Here is a 25,596-nt window from a genome sequence, read left to right as displayed (position 1 = left end):
CGGATTGAGTATTTTTAAAATGTAATTTTATATAATTAAAAGTACTTCATTTTTGTAACCTGATCACATAATCCAGATTAAATCTAATCAGTTTCTACCCAACTCTGATATACACAACATTTCTTGTGATGTGATGGAAACAAATAATGTAGTGATCAACAATTTTCTTGATTTTTCATGAACTTCTGACATTGAGTCATGCCATATAAACGTGATTTTTAGATTTTGTTTTGTTTTTGTTTTTTGTTTATAAGACTAGCACACAAGTACAGTAGTGATGCAGTAGCTCAGGGACACAGGGTACAACCCTAGAGGTAGCAGCCCTAATCTTTATCTCTAGACTACACCACCTCTTCATAATGGAGATTTATCTGCTGTATTGCACATTTAATGAATATTAAGTACCAAATGCTTCAACTCAGCAGTCCATTTCGTTACATGAATCTCCAGTTCCAGTCCATCCCATCATTAAACACTGGATCAGCCTCTCTGTCTCCCTTTAATGATCCTCATCTCTTTTCTTTCACACTCTCCCACCTCCATCTGGTCAAGGGCTTCTTTGGTTCTGTACAGTCTACCTCTCTCAACTTCTTTCATGCATGTGGAGCTCCTCTGCTATTTCAAAACTAAACAAGAGTTTTCCCTTGAGTAATGGTTGTCCTTGCTGTTTGCTGTGACACACTTGTGTACGTATGTGTGAAATGGACAGAAGCTGAAAATAAACTTGAGGAAATTGATGAAGTGGGTGTTCAGTCGGTCTTCTCTGAGGTGACTGATTTTAATGATCTGACGAGATGGCAAAGCCTTTCTGTGTGCATGTATTACAAACACTATCATAGATCATTGACTAGAGGAGAAACAGACTGACAGAAAGAGAAAGAAGGAGTGGGGGGGGGGATGCATGGCAGCTGTTCATTAAAATGCAGTTGGGGTTGCATTTGGACCCCAGGCAGAGTGCCAGATTTGCACATCTGAAGCCACTGGCCCAGATTAAACTCAACACTTTACGTTTCTGACTGCGTTCTGACAACGGCTCCAATTACAAACGTTTTCAGGGAGAGTTAAATACATCCGCCTGTGAAAGCTCACACCCTGTGTGCCCGATCCTTGCACTTTGGTTTGTGATTGTATGCAGGCACTGAAGCGCAGATTATGACACGGCAGTCATGTGCTGCACACTTCTTCACTTTTGTGTCCCAGCTCAAACTCAAAATGAGCTTTTTTTAAAGTGCTGCTCTGCTCAACTAGGGTGCATTTATTAAGTAATTGTGCTTTATAAGGCGTTGAAGTCATCACACAATTTATGCTACGGACATGAGATACCTTATTGTACTGCTAGTTGAAGAGATGTATTCTATTAGTGATTGCACTAATAATTTTTCTAAAGAGACTTCATAGAAGCCAATAAATCAAAAACAAGAACATTGAGTTGACAATATTTTTGTCTTTTATGCTCAAGACTTAATTTGATGAAAAATAGAGTGTAATTGTGAAAAATTGCCTTTTAAAATAAAATTTTAATAAAACATATTTTTTTATATTATTTATATCTGTGATGCAATGATGAATTTTCTACAGCCATTACTCCAGTAACATGATCCTTCATAAAATATTGTAATATGCTCAAAAATATTTAGTGATATTTTCATTAAACAGTCATGTTGCTTAATATTTTTGTGTAAACAGTGATGTTTTTTTTTTCTGCCTCAGGATTTAAAGAACAACATTTATTTGAAATGATTTGAGCTGAATAAAATTATAAATGTATATATTATTATATAAATAATTGTATTATTTTATTTACTAAACAATCTACTTATTGGGAGGGTTGTTGCATTACAATTTATATATAAATATATAAATATATATATATATATATATATATATATATATATATATATATATATATATATATATATATATATATATATATATATAAATATATATATATATATATATATATATATATATATATATATATTTATGTGTATATATGTGTGTATTAGTCCCTTTTTGCACTTTTTCCCTCCCAATTCGTATGCTACCTTTGTCTCTTTGCTTCACTGTCTGCAGACATCTTAATGTCTACTTGTTGTGCCATCTCTTCCATTCGTCCTGGGACCTCTGAGACCTCAGAATGGGGTGCCCTTACAAAAGTGTAAACACAGCATACTGCATGGCACTGTGTCCTGTTTATCCAACAAACAATTAAGCAGTAACATGAACACAGAGATTCCATCTTTGTTTTCCCCATAGGCACAGCCTTGGCAATATGGCAGGGGCTCCACTTGCTCTTAGCACTTGTATACAGCATCATTGCAGCTGTGGTTGCATCGCCTTGGATGGATTTGGCCATAACCTACTCACTCAGGGTTCTGTTTGACATATGTGTACATCTGCAGCTCCTCTTTCTTAAATCTCATAGAGACCTGTAAAAAAAAAAAGGGGGGGTTCTTTGCCAAGATAGTCATGTCAGAACTGGCTCCCTGTCACACATTCTGTCTTCCATTCTCACACTTCTTCCTCTTTTTCCCACTCCCTTTCTGTAGTCTCAGATGGTACACCCCTGGACCTCCCACAGTCTGTTAACCAACTGCCTGATGCATATTGCACACAAAATATACAAGATCTGATTTTAACATCCGTTTCTGATGAAGTTGGCTGACTTTATGCAACTGTATGCCATGTTTACAAGTTACCGGCTGATAGAGTATTAGGTTTAAAGGAATCATTGGATTTCCCAGTTTCTTAGAAGCCAAAGTCCAAATATTTTGCTTTATGAATATTAAATAATCAGTAGTTCTGTATTCTGTGTGGGATCAATATTTGCTGTTCAGTTATTTTGAATTATATTTTATTTTATTTATCGATTATTGGGGTATCAACTCTTGTATCTTGTATCAAAACTTCCTAAGCAGCACGCAGAAACAAAATTAAATAGTCGCTTGTTGCTTTAGCCAAAATAAACAGCAGACTTTTATGATTTTTTTGAATGTTTTTTTAAATACTATTATATAATTTATTCATATTTTAAAATGCATTTAATTTAGCTTTAATTTGTAATTTTTTCCCAGGATTTTACTTTTTTTTAAGTTTTATTTTAGTTTTATATTTAGATATTTTAGTTCTTCAACTTAGTTGCAAGTTATTACATTTTCACTTTTTTTCAGCTTTATTTCATTTTGATGAAAACGGTATAAGTTTTAGTTTTAGCTATCCTCTCCCAAACAAACGATGCTCTAGTCTGGGTAAAAGCCCTGAGGTAGATGGTAGAAGGTGTGATCCTTGTCTTATGCTGAGAGCCTCCTTCTTCTAAGCAAGCTCCTGCGTGCCCTATTGTCTCCCTGCAACAGCTGCTCTTGTCAAAGCCAATAAATCACTGCCTTAATGTGAGATTCTGAGGACTGTGCTCGCTCCAGCAGTGTGAGAATTCACCTCATCTCTCTCATCACCTAGAGAGCAGAACGGCGTTCCTGACCCCTCCACGTCTCCACTTGGTTTGATGTCATACTGCACCATGTCATTTTTCATTTCACTGTAAGCTTAGCCTGATGTCACAGTGTGCAGTTGTTGGGCTGGATTGCTACACTTGCATTTCATTTGTCATTTTTTGTCAGGTTTAATTGTCACCGCGCTGGTGAAAAGCTGTGTGAAAGATGTCTTGTTCACACGTCAAGGTTTGTTTTGGGGAAGGATCCTGTTTCTAGGATTCTTCCTGAAATCCCAGAGGACATTTTTATTGCTCGGAAGATGCTTTTTTAAAGCTCTGGAGACTTCATGGTGATTCTCCAATGAAATCAAGTGAAACATTTTAAACTACTGTGCATGTTTTGTCTGGAAATTCTTTATGAAAAGTAAAAACAAACAACAATTATACTACTTCTATTTTATAAGCATGTGAGATTTCCTTGCTATAGTTTGTGTGGAGAAGACTGCTGACTTGACAATGTTTCAGAAGACAATCATTGATACCCTTCACAAAGAGGTTAAGTCACAGAAGGCCATTACTGAAAGGGGTTGCTGTTCAAAGCATATAAAATGCAAAATTGACTGAAAGGAAGAAATTGGGTAGGAATAGGTGCACAAGCAACAGGGATGACTGCAAGCTTGAGAATACTGTCTAGCAAAGCCGATTCAAATACTTAGCTTTACAAGGAGTGGACTTAAGCTGGAATCAGTGCATCAAAAGTCACCACGCTCAGATGTCTTCAGGAAAAGGGCTACCAAGCCATTTCTGAAACCGAAACAACATCAGAATCATCTTACCTGGGCTAAGGAGAAAAAGTAATAGACTGTTGCTCAGTGATCTAAAATCCTCTTTTCACATTTTTGCATTTGATTTAGAAATCAAGGTCTTTATTCTGGATCCAAGATGCTTGAATCTCAGTGTGAAGTTTCTGAAATCACTGATGATTTGGGCTGCCAACCATCTACCAGGAAATTTTGTAGCACTTTATGCTTCCATCTGCTGACTTTTTGGAGATGCTGATTTCATTTTCCAGCAGAACTTAGTAACTGCCCACAGTGCAAAAACTACTTCCAAGTGGTTTGCTGACCATTATATTACTGTGCTTGATTGGCCAGCCAACATGCCTGACCTGAACGCCATATGGCATGTGTGGAATATTTTCAAGAAAAAGATGAGAAACAGTCAATCCCAAAATACAGATGAGCTGAAGGCCTCTATTAAAGAAACCTGTGCTTCATTAGTGCTTCAGCAGCAGATAGATAGATGGATACATTTTTCCTTTAATTACTCACAAGCCTTTTTATTGTTCAGAGGTCATTCTTTAAAGTTGAAGAATTGTCAGTTCACACAAACAAGAATATTGTCAATTGCAATGTAGAGTGCATTTAGAGTTTTAGAGCTGTAAATTGAATGTGGATCATAGCACATTGTTTGTTCTTTAAAGAGAATACGATGAGAAATGGTTGAGATCAAATTGGAACTGTTGATTTTTAATTTCATATGTTGGTATATTGGTAAATTCAAGTACAATTTGATCCATTCTTGAGAAACTTTTGGTAAACTTTAGAGGAGATGTGAGATTACTCCTCTCTCAGTGGAAAAATCTCAAAAGCGGGTAACTCAACAGCAAAAGTACATTTTCTCTCCAATAATATCATAGGAGAAAAAAGAAAACAATCAATATTGAGATTATAGTTTCCTCAGTGGTTTCCCTAGTAAAAAAGTAAAATATTTAAAATACATTTATTTCATACCAAGTATAGTTCAAATCTATTAATACATTTACTGACCGATAACTCAAGACTTTATATAAAAATTATGATTATACTTTATTTGGTGTACTAATTGTGCACAATGCACATTTCTTGAATAAAAAGCCTAAAATGTGTTTTAATGTCCCTTTTAATGAGGATTGTCTTGTGATTTAACATTTTTAGTTTTTCACTAACCACATATAACATTTTTTGTTCTTCTCAAAAACACAATCATGTACATACATGCTGCTCACATATTATTATAGCCCAGTTTGTGCTGATTACAGTGATATTAGACTTTAGCCATTTAGATATTTATGAGAAACTGAAAAAAAAACAAAAATGTCAGGGCATGACAAAACTTCTCCAGGCCCCAAAAAATATCCTTAGACCTCAGAGGTTTAAATGCTAAATATTTAAAGTATATTTGTAACAGTTCCACTTTAGCACAATCAGATATACTTCAGTATCTTTAGTTGGACTTCAGCACTACTTCTGCAGAATTAAAGTGCATTAAGTACAAAAAAAAAAAAAAAAAGATTGTTCCAATTTAGTACCGAAAGTTCAATTGCATGGCATTTTAAGTACATAAATATGAAAATCTATTTGTAGTATACTTAGCATGAAATAAATGTATTTGAAATACATTTATTTTTCACTAGGTTTGCCTTTTCTGTAAAATGGGAAATTTTAGTTTATTAGTTGCTGTTGCTTTTATTATAGCTATCTTGGGACATTTTTTAAAATAGAGAACTATTTTTTATATTAAGGAAAATACCCAATACCCACGTGTGACTCTTGTAAATTAGTAAGCAATCCATTTAGTGTCAAAAATGAGTCATGGAGCTCCAGGGAACGTCAAGCTTGCTCGTGAGGGAGGGACGATTCATCAGTGAGTGCAAATTACGTTTTGTTCTCCCTGTAAATATTTTCAAAACAATCGCTTGAGATGAATGTCATAGTTCTGGGGGTCTCCCACTGATTGATCATCTGTTTCAACATGTGTCGTGAAATACAATTACTTGCTCCACAGATTTGGCAGTATTTTCTATATTTAGTGTTACTCCTCTAGTGGTTTCTCATGGATTTTTTTTTCTCTCTCACTCTCATCTTCTTTACCTTGTTCTATTTCTATGCTGTCAGCAGACTTTAAAGAGAATTCAATCAAGGTATGTTCCACACTCCGTGGCCTCGCCAATTTAATTGTACCACATGAAATATGACTTGAGGCTGAAAGACAGGTCAATAGGCGGAAATGTTGCAACCGAACGCAAATCGCTGCTGTGAGTATGAAACAGTGCAGACATCACAGGTTTCATAGATGAAGCTTCTTCAGCTTGACCTTTAAGTCCTCTTCAGTTTTTACTTTGTCCAAACTGCCTCCAGCATTTTATTCACAGACAAATATACATCATATCTCTGAAATCCCTTAACCTTGTGACTCAGTCCTGGCCTTTACAGCAGAAATAATTATGAAGCTCCTGTCATGCCATGGGAATTTAAAAATGAGAAAGTATGGGCACTTCACCTTGGGCAACGAGCCACCTTGATCAATGGAAGTTTTGGTGTAATTAGCATCGCAAAATGGCTTTAAAATTGAATATTAGAAAGATGGACCTCTAAGTCAACAGGGCCTTGAAATGCTGGAACGCAGTTCTGTCACATGCTTGTCATTCACAGACAATGAATCAACATGTATTTTATCTCCTTGAATTTTGTTTTATGCATCTGTCTGTGTTCTATGGTGCTTTTTAAGGTCACGCAGAAACCAAAGTAACTATAAATCAAGAAATTCATGCAGCAGTTTTCTTAAATCACCTCACACAGCTAGGTGTTCTCATAAATAATCTAAGGCACCAGGTTACAGATACCCAATAGGACATGAGCACACACACACACACTTAGAGACACACTTGTACATACAAACCTGTGGAGTATCAGGAATAGCATGGAGCTGCAGACATCCTGGAGCCAAGGGACCCAAAGCAGGCATCTAGAACTAGAATTGAACCACTCAGCTGACTTTACAAGACTGCAAGATTTACTACAAGATTTTTTTTTTTTACATTTCTGTTGCATATACAATGCATATACAAATGTATTGATTTATTAATTAATACTTAAAATGACTAGCACTCTTAATAGTACAACTTTTTGCAGCTTTAAATAAAATAAACCAGTTTTGGGCCAGTTTGGCACTTGAAGTGCAGCTAAGTGACCCCCGCACACATTTGATTAGCTATGAGGGCATCTTCTATAAACTTCAAATAATCGTCTACTTTAATATTCTTCTGTTCTCTATAAAAACCGATAGATGAGCAGTTTTAGGCTACTGCAAATTGAAATATTTCAGGCATAGAGGGATGTGTTAAAGATGCACTTGTGTCTAAACCCGGTTTTCGTAATGTGGAGTGGTAGAGATTAGCTATCTGTCTATCTATCTATCTATTTTAAATTAAAGTCACATTGTACATTTTGTATTTGTAACAATATAATTTTGAATACACTGTAAATATTCATTATACCACCCACCACTCTCATCCAGCAATATAACAGCAACGCGCATGCATTCAGCAGAGGTTTAAATCAAAAATGCACATTGCACAAAAAAAGCTCATTGGTTAATAGACCCTTTTATGAGAGAGCAGTGTGACTCTCGACCTAAAGAGGGCAGTTTTACCTGATCCACACATAAGCACTCACAACCAGGGTGTTCGTCTGAGAACATGAAAAAGAGGGCTGATGTTACTCTACTCGAGGGTCTGCTTTTTGCAGCATGTTGGTTAAGCCCCATGCTGAAGCCATTTTTATGGCAAAAGATCGGCTTTGTGAAATTAAACTTCCAGCTAGGAGTCGAACAATCAAAAACAGATGATAGCTTGGCTTAAACACACTTTTTCCTCCTAAATGGCTTAATTTTTCATGACACAGATGATGATTTTTACACATGGGAGGCAGATATTGTAATCCGTAGCCAGTGGGCTGCGGGGATGTTATACTTTGCCTATAAATCATGAGTGAGGTTTTGCGCCTCTAGAGAGTGATTTAAAAATGATGGTATCATGGCACAGAAAGCTTGAATATTTTTCCTCGTGCACACATGTCTCTGAAGTTTGCGGTGATCTGTCAGACCTCATCTACATCACTGTTCCTCAAGATATGGAATGATGGTGTCAACGTATGCAGAAGATATTATATGTACTGTTGGCCTTTCTAATGTATTTCGGCCGTCAGCAGGTGTCTGCAGATTGGTTTGCAGCTGCTTGGTTTTCTCTGTGTCTCTTACACTGCCTCCAAGTCCTCTTGGAAATTTGCAACTTGAGAATTTTGGAAATTGTAATGTGAAGGATTCCAATTATCTTGGAAGAGAATGAATGTGTCTGGCAGGTTGATAATTAATTTAAACAAATATATATAGTTAGAGTTTAAAGTACATATAGTTTGGTTGTGCATATTGTACCTGTCACATTATTATAACTGTGCAGTGATTAGTATGCCAGAGATGTAACATAATTTAGAATGTTGTACCTCAGCCATATTATTAAATACCTTGAGATTAATTTGAAGTCTCCTTCTGAATGCAGACAAGGGTATCTGACTACAGAAAAGGCTGTCAGAGGAGAGCCAAGTAATGTTTCCAAACTCCTTATAGCGATTACTCAAAGTCAATAGACTTGTTAACAATGTCATCACTTCTGTTTATCCGCTGACATTGTGTGAACCAGAAGTTTGACGTGTTTGTAGAACACACTCATTAGTATCAGTGACAATTAATTTTTTGTGTGTGTGTGTTAACATCTGCGGACTTATTGTGGAGGTGGGTGTGAAGAATCTGTTGCTGTTTCCATTGAAATGTTTACTGTGGTGGTACACAGAGGCTTTAGGGTAAATTTGCAGTTTGGTGATGCTTCAGAACATTAAACCTGTGATAATATTTTACAACCTTTTCTCTATTGATCTTTCATGATCGATAAAACCAGCTTTTGAGAACTAGATGCTCTTCAAAGTAGACTTTTATAAGCGCAAACTTTGAGCTTGTTACATTGTTGAGGTTTTTTGAATTATTTATTCAAGGTAAGACCATTTTGATTGGGGAAGCTTGGCTTCATCCCTGGAAAGAATCTCAAATCCTCCACTGGATGGTTTTCTGATGCAAACCCGAATGGAAGGCTTCTGGGGCATGATGTTAGGCTCCACTGCCTGTTCTGCTCACCTCTCCATGCCATATGTAGTCCTCTTTGGAGCCTGTGAAGAACGAACAGCTTCGTTGGGCCTCAGTAAACAGTGGATGGTCCCACATAGGACGTCTGCCATAGATTGAGTCTCTGATCTTGGAGCTAAGATCATGGACTACAGGGAGCTGGCCATATTGTGATGCTGGGTAGGCCAGCTGGTGGGTTTACATCCCTGACACCAGTAACTATTGTCTCCTGTGCTCGTCTGAAGCTAATTTCCTACTAGTTAGCATAGCTTAATAATCATTACAAAATAGTCATCAAATAATGAGCAATTTAATATTTGATTAGCTGTGAAGTAACTTAAAATGCGGTAATTACGTCTTATGAAGTCTGATGGCTCTAGTGCACATGATGATTTTCTCAGAAGACATTGTGATGCTCATCTTTGCTTTAAACCTTATTTGGGAGTCTTATAAATTTCACAATGATTCAAGGAGGACTCTTGAAGTGTCTCTAACTTTATACCCACAAGCCTGATATACACAATAAACAAGTGCCTTTCATATCGAAGATTACTTCTAAACATAAAAAGCATAAAAAATAAAGTGAATCCAAGAAAGCAGACACTTCTCTTTGAAATGCATGAGGGCCAGTTATTATCTACGCTGCAGTTCTTCTAGGAGGGCTCAGCCCGGACTGGATGTATATTTTTATTTCCTTTTAAAAGTGTCTTATTTATTCTCCCCTGTGTGCAAGCTAATGTTAATTTGTAGCTTTTTTAGCCATAGTTTTTGTCTGTTTGTCACTTTCACGTCTTTTCTGGTCTCATCTTCGTTAGCATTGACATTCTTTTATTAATAAACATTTTTGTATAACTAACTAACCTTAGCTTACTTCATTCACTGTTTTCAGCAAATGTGAAGTGGGACAAAAAAAAGTGTATTAATTCTTTAAAAAAAAGTCATTTATTTCTATGTTTGCAAAGCTACAGTTCCAGCAGCCACTTATCCAGTCTCAGTGTCACACGATTCTTTACAAATCCTTCTTATATGCTGATTTTGGTGCTCAAGAAACATTTCTTCATGTATCATCAAAGTTGAAAACCAGCTGTCCTGGGTAATATGTTTGTGGACACGGTGATACATTTCTTCAGGATTTTTCGATGAACAGAAAATTGAAAAGAACAACATTTTATTTTTGGAATATAAATCTTTTGTAACCTTATAAAAGCCTCTGAATCAATTTAATGTGCCTTTGCTGAATAAAAGTATTGATTTCATTTAAAATGTTATACTAAAAGCAAACTTTTGCACGATGGTGTATGGATGGTAAAAGCATTTAATGTTTTTCCTTGGTTTGCATCTAAATTATAAGGAGTCTTCTGAGTAGTATTCATGAGATATAAATAAATCTTCCCTCTTAAAGAACAGAATGGAAAATCTTGCTATAGCATCTGCCGTCTTGTGTTTAATCCATATTTCCCTTTTACCTAGAAACATGAATCCTTATCCACACTAATTCTGGGTAAGCTTAATGAATGAACGCTTAAATACGCCATATAACAGAGCTTTGAATATAAGAGTGGTAAGCCACAAGTCTTCCCTGCAGTGTTGCATCCACAGCTGTAGAGGCAGTGATGTTTTGTTATAACAGTTTTGACCTCGAGGAGCTGTATAAGCAGCTCTGGTTCCATCAGACCAGCTGCTCCCATTGAACCGCATGTTACAATTTCCCCCACAAACATCAAAGACGAGGCAGGAGCCAATGAGCTACATGCCTTCCTCCAAAGTTTCTAGATTTCACCTTGAGCAGAAGTGAGCAGTCACTTTGGACAGCTTCTTTCCCGATCAGCTCCATTTACAAAAGTTTCCAGTCCCTGTACGGACGTTTGTGTTTGTGTTTCTATCTCCATACCTCCTGATGTGTTTTCTATTGCTGTTTCCATGAAACACAGAGGAGGATTAAGTGTGTGTCAAATTGCCTGACAGGCGCCACAGGAACACTGCCCCTTATAGGCTTTTGCGATAGCGGAAGGGATCATTGGTATAATCGCATAGCTGCTGAGCTGGAAATAGGTTGTAGTTGTGACCACAGCATCTGCAGGTTCTTCGGAAAGGTGAAGTTGACCGGCTGGCCGGCGTCACCCTCTCCAGGGATGCACACATGGTGGGGAGCGTTGGCCATGAACCACAACACTTTTATCCACCTCGCCCCCCTCTCAGATTCCCGAAATATAAGTGACCAGCTCTCTTTCTCCTTTAATCTTGGGGGGTAACGGATAACTGACTGTACCTATCTATAGAAGGGGGAAGTGTAATTCTGGCTGTGGTCCTCTAGTTTGTGTTTTACGCTGGAGACGACACGGAAATCTGCACACAGCAACCTTGTGTCTTTTCCAGCTGTTATTTGATGGATGAATTATGGCTTTACCATAAATGCCTCAAGCTTGAGTGACATATTCCATGCTGAGCAGAATTTAGGCGGCAGGTACAGGAACAGGAACCTGTTGTAATTGGATGAGTGAAGGTCATCTTAACCATTTTGGAAGGTCTAACTTTTTGACAGTTTGACAGTTCCATTGCATATTCTTCACAAATCTGACTCGTCCCATAGTAATGTGTGCTGGGAAAGAATATGTGCTGTTTCCGTCAGATTTCATCATTCATAAATGGATGTCTGAGATGGACTGCTTTTTAACAGCGAAGCAATAGATTGAATGTTCTTGGTGATTATTTTCTTGGCTATTGCTTTGTTCCAAGAACTAGAAGCTCCCCAAAACGGTCAGGGGAAATAAAGTTTCAGTTAGCTTGTCACTCGGGCAGTGCCCTCAGAGTTGCACAGTTGTACTTTATCTACATTAAAATTTTTGCATCTAGCAGATGCTTTTATCCAAAGCTTCTTGCAATAGAAAAGCATAAACAATTTGTCACACAGCCAATACATTTTGCGGTATATGATTCCTCATTTACAGCTAGATTAGGAAGCAAGCTCGAGCTAGTATCCCATTGGTTTAGGATTGTGGAGTTAAGTGTTGGCAGAAAATGTATTTCTTTAGCTGCTGCTTGAAAGTTGTGATAATTTCTGTAGCTCAGGTGGAGGTCGGTAGCCGATTCCTCCAGAGAGGTGTAGAGAGAGAAAGGGACCGGAAAACAACAGTGTGCTTACACCCCAATACAAGCTAATATACAAACATTAGGGGTAGATAATCTACAGAGATGTACCTCAGAGGGTATTTCACCGATCACAAGCGGTTTAACTCATAAAGGTACAGTTTTATGCACATTATTTTTGACAGTGTACGGAAGCACCATTGTAAATTATATATAATTGTATGTCCACTATTGATGCAAAGTCTCTTCCAGAATTACAAAAGTTTGGCATTTTAATTTTAACAAATTAATTTCTGAAGGGTATTAAATAACTTGATGCATCAACATATAATCTTTGCTGTTAATTAGTGTTCACCATCTTTTTGATTACACGACATTAACTAACTGCTGGATTTTTACCGTACATTTCCTAATATGGACATCAACTTGAGTCACTACTGATAAGCCAATACTAAATGTAATGTAAAAACTTTACATTTCCTGTAAAGCTGCTTTGCAATGATTTGCATCATGAAAAGCGCTATACAGATAAACTTGAAATTAATGTATCTAATCTACAAACCAGATTTCAATAAAGTTGGGACACTGTACAAATTGTGAGTTAAAAAGGAATGGAATAATTTACAAATCTCATAAACTTATATTTTATTCACAATGGAATATAGATAACATATCAAATGTTCAAAGTGAGACATTTTGAAATGTCAAGCCAAATATTGGCTCATTTTGGATTTCATGAGAGCTACACATTCCAAAAGCTGAGACCGTTGTAGTAATAAGAGGCCGGAAAAGTTAAATGTACATATAAGGAACAGCTGGAGGTCTAATAATAATTGCAACTTATTAAGTCAATTGGCATCCTGATTGGGTATAAAAAGAGCTTCTCATAGTGGCTTTGTCTCTCAGAAGTCAAGATGGGCAGAGGATCACCAATTCCCCAAATGCTGCTGTGAAAAATAGTGGAGCAATATCAGAAAGGAGTTTCTCAGAGAAAAAATGTAAAGAGTTTGAAGTTATCATCATCTACAGTGCATAATATCATCCAAAAATCTCTGTGCTTAAGGGTCTAGGCTGAAAAACCGTACTGGATGTCCGTGATCTTCGGGGCCTTAGACAGCACTGAATCACAAACAGGAATGCCACTGTAATGGAAATCACAACATGGCCTCGGGAATACTTCCGGAAAACATTGCCGGTGAACACAATGCACCGTGCCATTCGCCGTTGCTGGCTAAAACTCTATAGGTCAAAAAAGGACTGTGGCAAAGTGGAAAACTGTTCTGTGGTCAGACGAATCAAAATTTTATGTTCTTTTTGGGAAACTGGGATGCCATGTCATCTGGACTAAAGAGGACAAGGACAACCCAAGTTGTCATCAGCGCTCAGTTCAGAAGCCTGCATCTCTGATGGTATGGGGTTGCATGAGTGCGTGTTGCATGGGCAGCTTACACATCTGGAAAGGCACCATCAATGCTGAAAGTTATATCCAAGTTCTAGAACAAAATATGCTCCCACCCAGATGTTGTCTCTTTCAGGGAAGACCTTGCATTTTCCAACATGACAATGCCAGACCACATACTGCATCGATTACAACATCATGGCTGTGTAGAAGGATCCGGGCACTGATATGGCCAGCCTGCAGTCCAGATCTTTCACCCATAGAAAACATTTGGTGCATCATAAAGAGGAAGATGCGACAAAGAAAACCTAAGAAAGAAGACCTTGAGTAACTAGAAGCCTGTATTAGACAAGAATGGGACAGCATTCCTATTCCTAAATTTGAGCAATTTGTCTCCTCAGTCCTCAGACATTTGCAGTCTGTTATAAAAAGAAGAGGGGATGCCACACAGTGGTAAACATGGCCTTGTCCCAACTTTTTTGAGATGTGTTGATCCCATTAAATTTAAAATCAACTCATTCTTCCCTTAAAATGATACGTTTTCTCAGTTTAAACATTTGATATGTCATCTATGTTGTATTTTGAATATAATATTGAAATTTGAAACTTCCACATCTTTGCATTCTGTTTTTATTCACAATTTGTACAGTGTCCCAACTTTTTTGGAATCAGGTTTGTATTATTTTATGCAATATTTGTGTGTGTAGTGCAATTTTGTTCATTTAAATGTTACATGTTAGCTTAGCGACATTGCTCATACTCCATTGAAATCAAGTGAATTGTGGAATTTTTTTGCATACAGGGTTGTTGTCTATGTAGAGCTTTGCATTTTGCTCACTTATGAGGTTCTCCCAACCACTAATCTGTATAAAATAACAGAATTTTAGCTCAAATCAATAATTCTTATATATATGTCCATACAGTATTTATGTGGTAAGCAGGCATGTAATTAGCAGGAAAATGTACAGTTAGCTGGTCATTATCTCGAAATAAACCCCTTCTGGAAGATACAGACTGGGTTCATTTTTTGATGATGTCCAGTTTGCTGAACATTTTACCAGCTATGCTGTTTTAATTGGCCATTTATGTACAAGGTTTGTAGGTTGTGTTCAACATTCAGTACGTCTCCGTGTCGTAGGGTGCATAACACTTTTATCGAAATGTAATTTTTCAGCATACGCTCTGTGAACATCAATTAAACTCAGTGAATGAATAGCCAACATCTTAGACTGAGTGGGTTTTTTTCCTCATGTGCAATTATTCATAATAGTGAATGATTTGTGCATCGACACTATTATTATGCATTGACTCCCTGATCCGTTGACGTAAAGGTATGAGAAGTCTCTCTTGACCAAAAAGTGGAAAGCCATGCTTTGCTCATTAATCTACACATGCTTCAGGCATTTTCAACTTGTTTATTAGAGAATTCATATACAGTGGTTGAACAAAGTCAACTTTAGTTATGTTTCGCAGGCCAAGCGTTTCCTCTGAGGCTGTAAATGCTAATGTCGGGTTGAAGTTTGTTTGCTCTACTTTGTTTAGGTTGTTCTGTCCTCTCGCTCTCTTACATGCTTATCTGCTGTTACGCTGATGGATGGGGCCGCGGGTTTGCCATTTAAACTGGAGACTGAGGTGCCGGGTCCATGTTTCCCTTGTTCTTTCATTCACATTCTCTCGCTCTCTCACCCTGCCTACCTGTGTGGTCCACTGCTTTGTCAGTTCGGAGCTGACAGGAGGCCCAGTCTTGTCGTTTGTCTCCCAGTGCCATTCGTGTTTGCTCAGAGGTCCGAGGTCATGGAGTCATGCTGCCTGCTGAAGAGTTTGGAGTAAACTCGATTTCAAACTGACAATCTGAAGTATGCTTTAAAATTATCTGACAATGTGAAAATATACTTTTATTATAGTGTCACAGCAGGACCCAGCAAGACATCTTCATAACTGCCTCTAGAGCATGTAGGGTTTGCCTGTTTGATTTTAGCTGTGATTTTGCTAAACATTGACAGCATTGGTGGCAGAACTTGGCCTGGTAATTTAAAATGATTAATAATAAAAAATACTAATGTAAACCATTAAATGGTGCTGGCATTTCAATTTTCCTCCAAAAAGTTCCACTTATTAAGCATAATCAAACCAGCATCGTATGCTTTACAAAGAACATCATCTTGTTTTCTTTGACTTATTGATTGATCGATGCCATGTATTTGAATGCATAGAATTGATCACACGATAAACTCCTAATTTTCCCTCTCTATAAACACTTTACAGATTGTCCACCTTATTTGCTTGAATCTGTAGATAATGAGCGAGAACCTTGTTATCGACTCATCTGCATCCAGACATCACAAAAGGCCAGGCTTACCAGCAAATATCACATGAAATCAACATCTGACTCGAGTAAAGAGATTGTTCGCTTGTGTTTGAGATGAGACATTTAATGTGAATTTCTAAATATAACCTTTGTTGAGACGCTGTTCTTCCAATTGCCAGACTTTACGGAGACTATCTGTTATTAGGCGCAAAGTGTATGACAGTCATTTGTTTGTTCAGAGAGTTGTGTGTGGTCTAGATTGCGGCTCTCTTTTGTTGTCACACCTGCATACGTACACAACACACTAACAAATGTTTCTGAACAGTGCATTTTCAAGGCCTTAAGGTGATTATTGCACCATTCTACATGTTGATGTTATTAAAACAGAAAAAATTGCTTTTGATATTTCTGAGATCTTGCCCTTTGCTTTGAAATAGGCTTTCTGAATAGATTTATGTATAGTTCAAGAAAAAGGCCTTGACCTTGAATGAATGTATGCCTCTGACTGTTATTTGATTGTCTTCCTTTAATGTAACTTGTTTTTGAATATTTCTCTCAGCTGCTGAGGTCAGTCGCCCTTTTGAGAAGTTATAATTCTAATGGAATCTGCTGGAGGTATGTGAAGTGGATAATAAAGCCATATCAAATTGGTCTTAGTCATATGGAAATCTGTTTTGACAGGCACTGGATTCATTCCAGTTCGATTTCTGTAATGCGTTTTGATTTTAAAAGTTCAGCAGGTGATTCCTAGTGGTTTTGCATGTGCTTGGCCGAGAAATGTGTTTCACCAAAACTCAACAGGCGCAGTCTTTAATAGCTCTATTCTCAACTATTTAGAGTTCCATTCAGTAATGAAGCTTTTACAGATGACCTAAACACAATTCCATCCTCTTTGCAGCACAATTAGATTGCCTAATTTCTCAGATAATGTCTTGGGAAAGCTAGCACAGATATCAACTGCAGTGCAATTAAAGAGATTCAACTTATGAAAGCAACAAATTTAGATTTAAGCGGGTGGAGATAAGGTTCTGCGTGTGCATCGATCTTTTTTATGTCTGTGTAATCACTCTACCATGTAGCTTTACAATAATCCACTTAAGCAGACTTTGAACTTGTTTTTTTCTTAATGATTCTCAGTTGGTCTTCTTCCCCCACTGTTTTGTCCGACTGTTTGGCCTTTTGTGGAGTGAACTGTCAAAAAAGGGAACTACTGAGGCGGAGATCACTGTGTTTTGTAGGCATGTAGGCTCCATTGATTCACATTGGCATGGGGTTTGCATTATTCTATCATAGCAGGATGGCCTAAATTCACTTTTTCTTCTCCCTAATTCTCTTTACTTGACGTTTGATCTCGGAGTTCCTTCTTGAATGTGTTAATTGAAGCTGTCAGAGTAACACACACACACACAATTAAATTACTAATTAGAACTCTATCAATATTCATTAATGTTAGAATATCTTTCAGATATTTATTGTGTGAAGAAAAACAAAAGGCTTTTGGATTATGGCATGGAGTGAGAAACATATATTTCAATTAAAGTATAATCAGTGTGTCACACAGGGTCTTCTGGTAGCATCCTTCCACAGTTGTTTACTGAACTTTGTGGTAATAAATCAGAAAGTTTTGAAAGCATGAATGTTTTAATTGGGCATTTTTAATGTTATTTGAATTATGCTTCACTGAAAAGGTGCATATAGTATCTAACATATAGTAGATTTCACTATGAATTCTAAGAAACTCATTCACAAGTTTTGCTATATATATATTTACAGTATTTTATGTGGATTGTCAAATTTTTGTTTTAAATCGCGTTATCTTTTTTTTTTCCTATTGTTCCTGAGGTCAGTTACTCCTCTGAAAACTTCCCTAAATTCAAATTTAATCAAATAGTAAACTATCTTTTAAGTCGGTGTCATATGGGAAACATTTTTCACAGGTTTTTCATGGTTAATAAAAATTATTGGGGACCATTACATTTTTTCTTTACATTTAAATTTGTACATTTTAACTAAAGTACAATAATATGTATATATACTGTGTAATATATAGATATTATACAAATTTCCCCTATTACAGTAGTGTTACTTGTCCATACAAATACATGTCTGAAGCTTTAGGCCACATGCTCTCTTGTGGGTATCGAATTCAGTGAGTGGTCTTGAGCGTGTGCTCTCTGAACAGGACAGAATCAGGAGTAGATAGCCCAAGGGTTGGCCAAATGAATGCCCGTCAGTCTGCGTGCCAGCATTGACGCAAGCAATATTGAATCAGTCATTAGCAGACTGAAAACTTCAACCTGAAAGGCTCTGCATTTCGTAGATTTCCACATGGGGTTTCCAGCTCTGTATAAAGCCTGATTCTTCAATCAAGACGTTCCACAGAGCTGTCAGTAGCATTGATATTAGGGGCTGCTTAAAGCTGTGAATCGTGCTACTAAATGCAGGGTGCACTGTGGATATCTGCAGAAAAAAAGCCAAGTAAATTAGAGGCAGTATTGTGATGAAACAACGATCGATGACAGCTGACTGATTCGCTGATCTAAGTAGCCAAATTAACCATTTCACACTTGCAGTTTGAAATGCTTCATTAGTGCCTACTGACCATTTAGTCCAGGGTCTCTGAGACGTGACAGCAAAGTGAACTAGATTTATTTTCTGAGGAAAATCTGAGGGGTGCTTACTGGGAAAAAAAAAGTAACTTGCACCATTGTGGCTGACCCTCAAGTCTCTATGATATTGTTCTCCCTAGATACGTGTTGTAAGACTAAGGGTTTTTTACATCGAAAATATGGTTGTGCAATATTCACATTTTAAGAATTGGCTCCCTTTCCATTTGTAAATTGGATTTTGAATTGCATTTGTTACATACCTGACCTTCAAGAGGTTGAATTGGAATTTGTATTGGAATGACAAGAGGTTCTGGAAAATTATGGATTGTTGCATTTTGCTTCAAAAATTCCAATTAAACTTTTCATAAAATCAACCTAAAAAATTGTTAACCCAAGTATGAGCAATAGCCTAGTAGCTCAGTATGCCCCTTTATTTCATTTCATTTCATTATAACCCAAGTATGAGCAATATAGTATTAACTCAACATGCACCATTTTATTTTATTTTATTTTAACCCAAGTATGAGCAATAGTAATAGCTCAGCATGCACCATTTTTATTTCATTTTTTTTTTTTAAATCAAACTATATTAAGCAAAGATGATTTAGTGTTATTTTTTATTTAGAGGAAATATATTTACCTAAAAACTAGTTTGAACAGTTGTTCCCACAGAGATATGTAATAATCTGACATGTGTTATGTTCCAGTCCTATGTCCTAACTCACTCCATCACCTTTTCAATGTTAGGCATAAAAGACATAAAAAGCATTATTTTTCAAACCACCAATTCATTCAGAAGAGGCTAATAAGTAATTTTGTTCAAGTGAATATGGACAGAAAGAACATAGACTGGTCTGATGGTGCAATCACAATGTGATATAAACAAATCTGGAATTTTGCTAAAATTAAAATTTGCTCATGTAAATCACATTATGAGCAGATGGCCACTCGCAGCCAGTACATTGCTTTAGTTTCTCTAAAAAGAACCATATACTGCTATTTCAAACGTTAAATCACCTAATTGACCATTTACTTATGCACTCTTTTGAAGGACATTGAAACAGTTCACATTTACATTCTTTGTTATGTATAAAATAAGTTTCCTGTAAGTGCACGGCATGCATCAGGTACTTAAGATGTAACCCTTACATTATGCAGAAAAGCCTGAAGTATGTCCAAGCTTATATCCAATGTCCATGCTTGAAATGGTGCTATAATTCCTGAGACTGATGCACTGGCAATTTACCCATGCTCCTTACAACCCAACCTCCTCATATGCTCACAAGTTTCACATAACTGCGTCATTTCTCTACATGTCACAGTTTTATTTGATCAGATCATGAATGCAACTTACGGGTGACTGAGAAATGGTTAAATTCTGAGTTTTATTTTTGCACATTGTAACTCAAAGCTTCTTTTTTATTGACATGCTCACTTGTCAAATGTGCAGCCACGTGCTTGGTCTCATATTCATCTCCTGTCACCAACCAACCCCCTTCCCCCCTGCCCCCCAACCTTTCAACATCAGCTCATGATTTTTTTTTATTCATCCTTGCCCTCCCAGACTCACCCTCCCAGTTGACAGCACCTAACTTGTATAGGCATAAAGCACTATGATGATAAGCACATTAAAGCTGCTGTATCAGCTGGGGGAGGGGCCTAGCACCAGCAGCTGCTGTCTTATTGGTGGTCTGAGTGGAAGGGGAGGGGCTGAGTGGAGTACAGGCAGAGAGAGAGAGGTGAGAGCTCAGCGTTAGGTTGGGAGGGAATGCCCACTAGATGCGGCTGCTGATAATAGCGCGGATCAGCACCAGAGCAGTGACTGAGAGCGCAGACAGAAAGAGGAGGAGAGGAGCAAGGAACAGCATGCTCTGCCAGAGGCTGGTTAAATCACAGCAGCGTGATTGATTCAGGCAAACGAGGATAAAAAAAATAGAGAGAGCTCTAGAGAGTCTCCCAGAGCACAGAATCCTGAGAGGAAAACGGGGGTGGAAGTTAGAAGGCTGTGGGAACTCATCAACTCCCTCGTGGAAAGGCAGAGCTGAGGTCAGCAGGCAGGAGTGTCGGATCGAGCAGCAGCTGAACAAAGCCGGACATTGCTTGGGCTGGGGGTGAACGCTCTTTTAGAGGGGTAACGAGAAGTGTAGAGGTGAAGTAATACTGCTGAAACTTCAGTTACAATCAGCGTGCACCTGCTTGTGGGAGTTGCACTCCTGGATATTACAGCAAGGCTACGGGGCTGCCACATCCACTACAGTGATTTTGCAAAGCTGCTGTCTGATTGGCTTAATCCTGATCTTTTGTGTGAAAGAGAAAGATTAGCACTTTTTTTGGAGCACTAGAGCGCAAGTTCAAGGTTCTGTTCAAGGGCTATTCTGAGAGACATGATAGAGAATGAAATAAAGAACGAGGCTTCCATTCCAGAGCATGGAGAAGTCAAGTAGTGAGGAATCTGCCATTCACCGTAGTCCCTCTGTGGATAGCCACGACTCAGACTTTGCCCAAGCCTCCACCTCTGGACGGCCATTCGGAGGACGAGGCTTTACCGCCGGTGCCTTTTACGGGTCCACTGGCCCGCGTGCACAAACCACTGCTCAAAGTGGGGCGTCCGGCGACGACAAAGGCAACAATAAGTACAAGTCTCCAAAAGGCAGCAAATACGTGGTCTTTTACCTGGATCTATCCTTTGTGTTCCTTCTAGAGTTCAAGAAGTGCAACATGGCTAGAGGCTGCCTGTGCTGTCTGAAATACATGATGTTCATCTTCAACCTCATCTTCTGGGTAAGTCACATTTTGAATTTCTTAGACTTCTGCTTTGTTCTTCCTCCACAGGTAGTGAGGTACTGACAGTTTGGTCAGAATTTGGTTACAAGCTCACTAATTGTAACAAGTGCACATTGAGATGTCATGGTGCATGCTCTTCAGAGCGACTCATGCCGGTAATGGGACTTTCCTGTCATGTGTTTTTCTGATGTTACGTCAGGCTAGCTATGCTCTCGTTTATATTTTCGCTACTATTTCTGGCTGCCTTTGAGTCTCTTGGGGCTCCCTGGGACAGACTGCAATGCTCCCACTTTTACGAGAGGCTGTGATGTTTGCATAAAGATCGATATGCTCCTAACAACTTGTTGGAAACTGAAGTGAGAAACTTAAATGTTAAGTTAAATGCATTTAGTTGTTTTATTTCATCAACAAACATGGTCTCTGTTAAATTGTTCCCTTGCATTTTATAAAAGAAAAAGTGTTTTATGGGTTGCTGTTGATAAATGATGGATAGTTTCTGAAGCATATCTCAGAAATATGGATGTAGTGGATTCAAATCAGATGGGAGAGAGTGTATGTAGGACATTGGGCTGAGCCTTTTGTGCAGAGGCACTCATGCATAAACGTTAATCCCATAAACTAGCAATGTTCACCTCACACTCGTACTCTCAGTAATATCTGGGCCACGTCTGAGTCACTATTTGAGGTGAGGAGTCTGCCAGAGCATAAAATACTTCCCCCATCCATCCACCTCTCTGTGATGAGATGTTTGAGTATGAATCCCAGAGCTTCAGTAAATCCCAGCTAAGTTGTGAATTGTAGTTCAGGATGGGTGGCCTGTCATTTTACCAGAGTCAGAGACTTGTTTTAATCTTGGAAAAGACTTAAGTCTAAAAGGTTTGTGTGCAAGGAAGAAAAACCTGGTGGTGTCACAGAGCAGGTTCTAGAGTCGTTCCCAGCAGGTCATTTTGCTTGTGTAATCCTACTGTTTTTCACTAGAGATAAACCCAGAGTGACAACCCCACAGAGGTCCCACAGCTTAGTGGGGCATAAACCCATTCCATAGCTATGAGAACAGACGGTAGATTACGGTCAAAGGTTGTGAGCTTTGATACAACATACTGTCAGTGAGATTCTGAATTACTGTCTTAGAAACAAGGTCTAATAACGAGGGTTAGTTGGGAGAAAGTATCTTTGCATTAGTAGTAGCAGCAAGAACTACTTGGCCGCTAGCAGTGCAGCTCCTGCTGAGAGGTAATTTAGATGTTCTGGTTGTAATATTCTTTTAATGATTCTTCACACGACCTGAGTTGAGTCCCATGAGGTCATTCCAACATGGGCGGCAAGTCCCAGAGCTATTCATGTGCAGTTACCAGCGTGTGTGTGATTTAGGGTTACGACATGCCTCAGAGAGTGATGGCGATTGAAGCTTGGTGTTCTCCATAGGAGAGTGTGCCTCTGTATCATGAAACCCCTGGGACCGCACTTCTCTTGCTTTGGCTCTCCAGGAATCGCAAGGTTACCATGCTGTGGAACTTTGAAGCTTGGCACTCCATCCGCTTTAGAGAGCCAGGTGCTGCCGCCTGCTGCTTCTTCACAGAGCTTATGGTTGTAACTCGAGGCACTAGGTAAATAGAAGCAGGAACCTCAGGCATGCCATCGGGCTCCTGTACAGGACAACTTCAGCAGTTGCTCGTGACCATCTGGCTCACCTTTCTTAGTTGGATTAGCTTGGTTTGAGCTGGACAGCATCAGCACAGATTAGAGCATTTAGTGGTGAGCTTTGTCACACTGTGTTCCTGACTCTGTAATGGTCAGCACTCACCATGTCTAAATGACTCACTACATTTTTTTTTTTATGGGGAATGCATGTAATCTGCCCCAGTGGGACCAAGCAGAATTGCACAAATTATGACAATTTACAGGTTCCTATTTGTCTTCCAAATCCCTGTTTTATGTAGTCATTAAAATATGATGATCCCCTTTGTTTTCACCAGCCCTCTCAGACAGCCCTGCTGCTGTGACATGCATTAATAATTAAAATAAATAGCATGTTTTCAAAATAATACTACTGTATTGTGAAGCTGAAACTTTGTTTTACTGAAAAATATTTGTTTTGTATTAAGTTTTAATATTTTCTATTATTATTATGATTATTAATAATATTATTATTATTAGATATTTTTAATAACATTTATAAGGCATTTTTACAACTAATGTTAAAAGGTACTATTATTTTTCAATAATATTTTACCCAGGAGACACTCTAGTGCTCACTATTATTATTATTATTAGGTATTTTTTTCACATTTTGTAAAGCCCTTTTTCATCAAATGTTATTCTAGTACATTGTAAAATATTTTAAATATATTTTCATCTTTTAATTATATGTTCAGGAGACCCTCTAGCACCTGTCCCAAATATTTAATCCTGCCATTTATATAGCTGGTTATGCACATTAAACTGAAAAAATACATCAGCTCAAATGACATCGCCGATTAATTGTTAATGATTATTGATTTGATATACTAATTTTTGCTTTGGCCTTCTTATGGCCTTCTTTCTTTTATACCTTCTCCATAAATGGCGCCAACAGTCTCTTGTATTCAGATACCGTAAGCTCACCAGGTTCATTACAACCTCATTTAATTCTGGTTGATGTAATTTGTCTGAATCAGCAATATTTCAGTGGGTCTGTGGTTTTTCTTTGTCCTCATCCTCCTATCCTCTTACAGTCTCATGGCTGGCTAAAGCACTACAGCAGGATGACCCACCACAACATCCATTGTAAAAGACTGAATGCACAGCCTCATTTTTCCGCCATTATCATATTACATCCAACACATTCTTATTCAAACAGTGCTGCCACCTCAGCAGTTTGCTCCAAAGGTGTGCTGCTCCTTATCAAAGCCGCTGCCTCTTTGTTTGCGCCTTTGTACTTATAAATTCTGAGTTTCACTCTAGGGATTGCAGGGGATTTATCTGCCATTTGGTCCTAGGTAACAAAAGATTAGGATGCCTGTTGATTTAATCACCTGGGTTGACATTTTGAAGTTTGAAATGTTGGTGCTGGTGGGTGCTTCTGCAAAGCTCACAAAGTGAGTGGCAGTCTCAGGGTACTCCGGGAAGGAAAGGGGAGTGTTTTCTGTAGATTGAATGAGCGGTAGAGTGGAAGTCCACACTGCGGCAGTGGTACACTCCCTCCACCCTCCCTACTAGCTATGTATATTTTTTTTCTACACAGCTTTCATTCAAGGCAACAAAGCTGTTTTTTCTTTCTCACTCATTCTTTATATTACTTCACTTCTTTATAAAATTGATTTAAAGGCTTTAATTGTACTTTGCAGCAGGAAATTGCATTCCTTGCATTCATTTAACAAACTTTCACAAATCTTGACAAGTTTGTTAATCTGCAGCTTTTATTTTCAGGAGAATCACTGAAGAAGTTTTTTTGTCGTCTTTCACACTGCAGACAGTGTTTGTTACACACTTTATAAAGTGAAGAGACTGAATGAGTTCTGCACAGAGAGGACTGTATTGAGGCAACAATCATGACAAGGACTTCCACTTCTTTTCATTTTTCTATGCCTTTTGGTTTTTGTCTGCACTACAAATTTAATATGAATCGAATGCGACAGATTTGTAATTAGTCTCTGTTTGAACATCAGATAAAGCTGTTTACCACTTTCTTGCCTTAGCATAATTTACTTAGCTTCTTGGTTTTCTGCGTATCTGGGGAAAAACCTTTGATTTCCTGTACGGTTGTCTCTCGCCTCCTGGAAGGGCTCATTAGCTCTGGGATATGGGTGAATGAGTTGGGGATGTTTCTTTCCAGGGGGTCTGACTTTGTAGAGTGGTTAAGAATCTTGATATATAATTAGTTCTGCACAAATCCACATTACTTAAAAACACAAGAATTAAAGCTTGTGTGACTGTTAATGGTCTATTTGCTCTTTATTTGTACCTTTTTTGTTTTGTACTTTTGGATATACATGTTTTGGCCTGA

General features: G+C 38.0%; 1 protein-coding gene across 5 annotated transcripts in view; it reads left to right on the top strand.

Annotated features, from left to right (window-relative positions):
* The window catches only part of LOC113118214 (tetraspanin-9-like), a 171,999-nt gene that overhangs the window by 78,021 nt on the left and 68,382 nt on the right, over window positions 1-25,596 (top strand). For 4 of the 5 annotated variants that reach the window (XM_026287220.1, XM_026287219.1, XM_026287222.1 and 1 more), the window contains one exon: window positions 21,529-21,608. In XM_026287220.1, the coding sequence (XP_026143005.1) occupies window positions 21,546-21,608 (63 nt within the window). In that variant the 5' untranslated portion in view covers window positions 21,529-21,545. Of the gene's footprint in view, window positions 1-20,445; window positions 21,609-25,596 lie in introns of those variants that run through there. The other variant, XM_026287218.1, reaches the window with a different exon arrangement.

Source organism: Carassius auratus, chromosome 18 (genome assembly GCF_003368295.1).
Source record: "Carassius auratus strain Wakin chromosome 18, ASM336829v1, whole genome shotgun sequence".
Lineage (NCBI taxonomy): Eukaryota > Metazoa > Chordata > Actinopteri > Cypriniformes > Cyprinidae > Carassius > Carassius auratus.
This window is presented reverse-complemented; position numbering and strand designations above follow the sequence as displayed.